General features: G+C 42.2%; 1 protein-coding gene across 1 annotated transcript in view; it reads left to right on the forward strand.

The window, feature by feature from the left end:
• Positions 1 to 3,215: 3,215 nt before the first annotated feature.
• Positions 3,216 to 5,648, forward strand: part of NCR3LG1 (natural killer cell cytotoxicity receptor 3 ligand 1) — a gene marked incomplete at its 5' end in the record, with an annotated part of 24,594 nt that continues 22,161 nt past the window's right edge. Inside the window, 1 exon segment of the mRNA XM_011937432.1 lies at positions 3,216 to 3,223. Coding sequence (XP_011792822.1) covers positions 3,216 to 3,223 — 8 coding nt within the window.

The raw sequence follows: 5,648 nt of genomic DNA on the forward strand, positions 1-5,648 counted from the left end.
GGTCCCATCTCCAGGTGATTCTAATATGCAGACAAGTTTGGGAACCAGTGGTAAATCATGTAGAAAAGCACCTCACTCTTTTTCAACATTAGAGAATCCATAATGGAGAGGAAACCTGGCTGATGTTATGTAGAGTCTAATAAGCATTTAGATGTCATTGAGAGCATTTATAGCCACGCTCCCTACCCTCCAGTGTTGTATGATAAGTAAATATTTCCATTTAAATTCAAGAACCATTTAATAAGATAGCACATTGACAGAGTCCATGATGTTGGTATAGTGGAAAGTCCTGGACTGGGTGTTAGGAGTTTTAGCTGCCCAACTTTAAATAATTTTAGCCTTACAAAAAATTTGCAAAAATAGTATAAAGAATTCCCATATGCCCTTCACCTAGATTCCTCAAATATTAACATGTTATATAACTACAGTAAAGGTATTACAATCAGGAAATTAACATTGATACAATTCTATAAACTAATCTGCAAATTTTGCCAGTTACTCTACTATAAATTTTTTCTGGGCTAAGATTCAATCTGGGATCACACATTGCATTTATTTTTGTATGTGTTTGTTATTTTGAAAAAAATCATTGCAACAATAGTATAATGAATTTGTGAACCCCGAACATTTGAAACAGGTCTCAGTTAATTTAGAAAGTTTATTTTGCGGCCGGGCGCGGTGGCTCAAGCCTGTAATCCCAGCACTTTGGGAGGCCAAGACGGGCGGATCACGAGGTCAGGAGATCGAGACCATCCTGGCTAACACGGTGAAACCCAGTCTCTACTAAAAATACAAAAACTAGCCGGGCGAGGTGGCGGGCGCCTGTAGTCCCAGCTACTCGGGAGGCTGAGGCAGGAGAATGGCATAAACCCGGGAGGCGGAGCTTGCAGTGAGCTGAGATCCGGCCACTGCACTCCAGTCCGGGCAACAGAGCGAGACTCCGCCTCAAAAAAAAAAAAAAAAAAAAGTTTATTTTGCCAAGGTTGAGGACATGGCCATGACACAGCCTCAGAAAGTCCTGACGACATGTGCCCAAGGTGGTCGGGGCACAGCTTGGTTTTATACATTTAGGGAGATCCGAGACATCAATCAATATATGTAAGAAGTACATTGGTTTGGCCTGGAAAGGCAGGACAACTTGAAGCAAAGGCAGGAAGGCTGTAAGTGTGGTGGGAGCTTCCAGGTCACGGGTGATACACAAAGAGTTACATTCTTTTGAGTTTCTGATTTAGAGTTTCTGCCTTTCCAAAGGAGGCAAGTCAGATATGCATCTATCTCAGTGAGCAGAGGAGTGACTGAATAACAACAGGAAGCAGGTTTGCCCTAAGCAGTTTTTCAGCTTGAGTTTTCCTTAGTGATTTTGGGGGCCCAAAATATTTTCCTTTCACAAATTCTAGTATACCTTGCTTTCACTCTTTCTGTCCAATTCTTTGAAGCATTTCAGAATTAAGCTGCAAACATTGTGATCCCTTACCCTAAATATGTGAGTGAGCATCTCTTATGAACAAAGTTTTTTTTCTCATAACCATCATATAATTATCCAATTTGGGAAATTTAACATTGTTACAATGCTATTAATCTAACATATAGTCCATATTCAAATTTTACCAATTGTCTCAATACTGTCCTTTATAATAATTTTTTCTTGATCCAGGATTTGTGTGTTGGATTTTGTTGTCAGGTCTCTTTAATTTCCTTTGATCTGGAATGGCTCCTCAGTTTTATTTTGTCTTTCATGACATTGCCATTTTTTGAGTACAGGTCATTTGTTTTATAGAATGGCTCTCAATCTGCATTTGTCTAGACTGGTCTTTCTCACAGTGTGGTCTGTGACTGGTGCTGGTCTACGCCTGGCTGTTACCTAAGGGTGAGGAGGCCAACCGACATTACTCATGATATTGGAAACTTTTATAGCAATTCAAAAATAATTTTATGTCTGTTGAATCTAAGAATAAAAATTGAGGGCTTGTATTTTTATGTCTTTTTATTTCATTTCTCTAGTAATTCATTTTTATTTTACAAAATGACAGTTCTTCATGGGTTGGACACTTATTTTTTATTTGTATTTACTTTCATTTTTTAGAATTAAAAAAAAAAATAGAGACAGGATCTTGCTATGTTGGCCAGTTTGGTCTTGAACTGTTGCCCTCAAGCAGTCTTCCTGTCTCTGCCTTCCAAAGTGGATGAGCCACCATGCCTGGCCAGGTTGGACACTTTTAAAAAGAGTCCTTTAGCACAGCTACTTGGAACAACACTGGTCTAGAATGAGGTGTGTTTTGTTTTTGGTTTTTTATTTTGTTTTGTTGTTGTTGTTGTTTTGAGACAGAGTCTCTGTCACCCAGGCTGGAGTGCAGTGGTGCAATCATGGCTTACTGCAGCCACAACCTCCTGGTCTCAAGCCATCCTCCCTCCCACCTCAGCCTCTCAAATAGCTGGGACTACAGGTGACACCACCACACCCAGCTAATATCTTGATTTTTTTTTTGTGGAGATGGGGTCTCACTATGTTGTCTAGGCTGATTTCAAACTCCTGAGCTCATGTAATCCTCCTGTCTTGGCTTCCCAAAGTGCTGGGATTACAGGCATGAGCCACCACACCTGGCCTAGACAGATTTTTGAAGCTAAGGACTGTGTTTTAGCCATCTCTGAGTTTGTCACTCCTAAATTGTGCCTGGCAGAGTTCAACAAATGGTTGCTGAGGGGCTACTTGAAATGCCCCATTCCTTTACTAGAAAGGCTTTCCTTTTCATTTTTTTTTTTGAGACAGAGTCTTACTCTTGTCACTTAGGCTAGAGTGCAATGGCATTGATCTCGGCTCACTGCAACCTCTGCTTCCTGGGTTCAAGTGATTCTCCTGCTTCAGCCTCCCAAGTAGCTGGGATTACAGGCGTTGGCCACCACACCTGGCCAAGTTTTGTATTTTTAGTAGAGACGTGGTTTCACATGTTGGCCAGGCTGGTCTCAAACTCCTGACCTCAGGTGATCCATCTGCCTCAGCCTCCCAAAGTGCTGGGATTACAGGCATGAGCCACCACACCCAGCAGAAAGCTTTTCTTATACTGAGCCAAAATCTCTCTCCAACTTGCTTTTGCCTTCAAGAACATCACCTAACGTGTACTCACATACATAGGTGTTTGCTTTTCAGAGACTTACAAGATTGGTACCATGTCTTAAACCCCCAGGTTACTCCAAGCAAAACGGGCTCAGCTCCTTTACTCATTTGTAGTGATTAGGATTAGGTTCCGCTGAAAATGAGAACATTTTAAATAAGAGTAGCATACTGACTTTGCTTCTTATGTTCCACAGGTCCAGAAGTGTCATTCTAAAGCTGGTAGAGGTTTCACGAGTCATCAGGGACCCAGAACCCTTCTCTTTTGCTGTCCCCTTGTCCTAGTGCATGGTTTCCACATTGTGGTGCAAGATGTCTGCTCAAGCTCTAGGCATTACATCTGCTATCCTGCTGTCATAAGAAGGAAGGGGAAAAGAAAATCATTTTCCTTCCCTTTAAGGACATTTCCCAGAAGTCACACAGAACATTTCCATTTATATTACTTTGGCCAGAACTTGGTCATATGGCCACATTTAGCTCCAGAGTGGTTAGGAAATGCAGTGTTTTATTTTGGAGATCTCTGTGCTCAGGAAAACACTGGAGGCCTTTTTCAAGGAAAAAGGGGAAAACAGATATTGGTTGACAAATAGCAGTCTCTGCCATACTGTCCCTGGATACATGTCTTTGGGTGAATGTCCCTTATTTACCATTCTGATTGCTTGTTGGATATTTTCAATATGTGTTACAATATGGTTCCAAAATTGTATGTGATATTCCAACAGATGCAGTGTGTCATATAAATGACCTCAGTGTCAACCAGCATTTGAATACCATGTCTCAATGCTATGCACCAATAAAGAACATAGAAAGTCAGAGATTTCCATAAGTAATTCCTGAGGATATATGCTTATTTTGTTTGAGAAGCATCGTGAGGCATCTGCTGTGTGCTTTAGGGTTGAATTAAAAGTTGGCAAAAGTATTAAAAGACATGTTCAGGCTGGGCGTGGTGGCTCATGTCTGTGATCCCAGCACTTTGGGAGGCCGAAGTGGGTGGATCACTTGAGGTCAGGAGTTCAAGACTAGCCTGGTCAACATGGTGAAACCTTGTCTCTACTAAAAATACAAAAATTAACCGGGGCGTGGTGGCAGGCACCTGTAATCCCTGCTACTTGGGAGGCTGAGGCACAAGAATCTCTTGAACCGGGGAGGCAGAGGTTGCAGTGAGCTAAGATCGCACCACTGCACTCCAGCCTGGGCAATAGAACGAGACTCTGTCTCACACACACACACACACACACACACAAAGACATGTTCAAATAGATGTGATATTAGTAAAAACGAAAACACAGATAATGACTTTTCATTCTAATGAAATATAAATGGAGAAACCTGCCAGTTTTACCCTTTAGAGTAAAAAAGGTACCAAAAAATTACCAAAACAGTAAAATTACCAAAAGAGTAATTTGATAATTTCTACAGGGTCATGTGTATGTGTCACAACTTTGTGAATCACTATTCTGGGCATGTATAAGGAGTCATCATATACCTCCATTGGGAATGTTATTTAATGATGTCACTAATACCAGACAAGGATGTCTCCTCAGGTAAGGCTCCTTGGAGGAGGTAGAGGTTTAGAAGAGGTATAATTTAGGTTTTTAAAATTCAATAGCCAGACTTAACCTTGCACATCTCTACCTGTTACAACGGTGGTCCGGAAAGCTGCAATCTGAAGGCCCCTCAGCTAGTTGCTGCCACTGTGGGCACTCTGCGCATCTCTCACTTCTGGGCTCTTTATGCATGTACTCTGTTCTGCAGATAAGTGAGGATGTGACTATATTTACTTAGTCAGTGACAGTATTTCTAACCCTGCAAAGGAAGCTTTTTCTCAGTTTTAGAGACGTGTAAACAGGCTGGGGATATGAGGTCACTTACCCACTGTCCTATAATCAGCAGATGGCATGACTGGCATTGGAGTTTAGGTCTGTGCTTTTCTGTACATTACATCCTTTTTAATGATGCGAAGGAAAAATGCAGTAGGGTCAATGAGACAAATGGAATGCAGGTTGCTGGGGAAAGAATGCAGGTTGTGCGTTACAAATGCACACACATTTACAGTGCCACTTGGGTTCTGAACTTTGCGGTTAAATTGATTTAAAAACTAGAGGTGGTAAAACTTAATCAGCGAATGAAAATATTTGGGTTTGCTTCAGGAGGTCGCAAACCACTTCTTGGTTAATAGAAATGGGAAATTAAGGGCCACCTTCAGGCATTTAACTGAATTGTCCTGGGGATTTAATTTGGCTTTCGACTCAAGTAAAGGTTTTGTTGCTTTTGGTTTTTAAAGTAATGTAAGTTTATCGTGCCAACGGTAAGATATCTCTCTGGACGCGTGCACCTGCTCTCGCAATCACTGACTGCGGTCAGCATCCTCCTCAGAGCAGCGCCCCGGGCCACTTGGATCCCGGCCTCAATTTACTAAGCAAACTCAGAGGATGCCCGGAGTCCTGGACTGCAGAGCCGCTCGCGAGAGGCACCGGGGCTGTAACCGCGCAACCTCGTGCCGTGGGCGGGGACGAGAGAGGCTTCCCCGGCCGGTGCG

The sequence above is a fragment of the Colobus angolensis genome, unplaced genomic scaffold (assembly GCF_000951035.1).
Source record: "Colobus angolensis palliatus isolate OR3802 unplaced genomic scaffold, Cang.pa_1.0 Scaffold164, whole genome shotgun sequence".
Lineage (NCBI taxonomy): Eukaryota > Metazoa > Chordata > Mammalia > Primates > Cercopithecidae > Colobus > Colobus angolensis.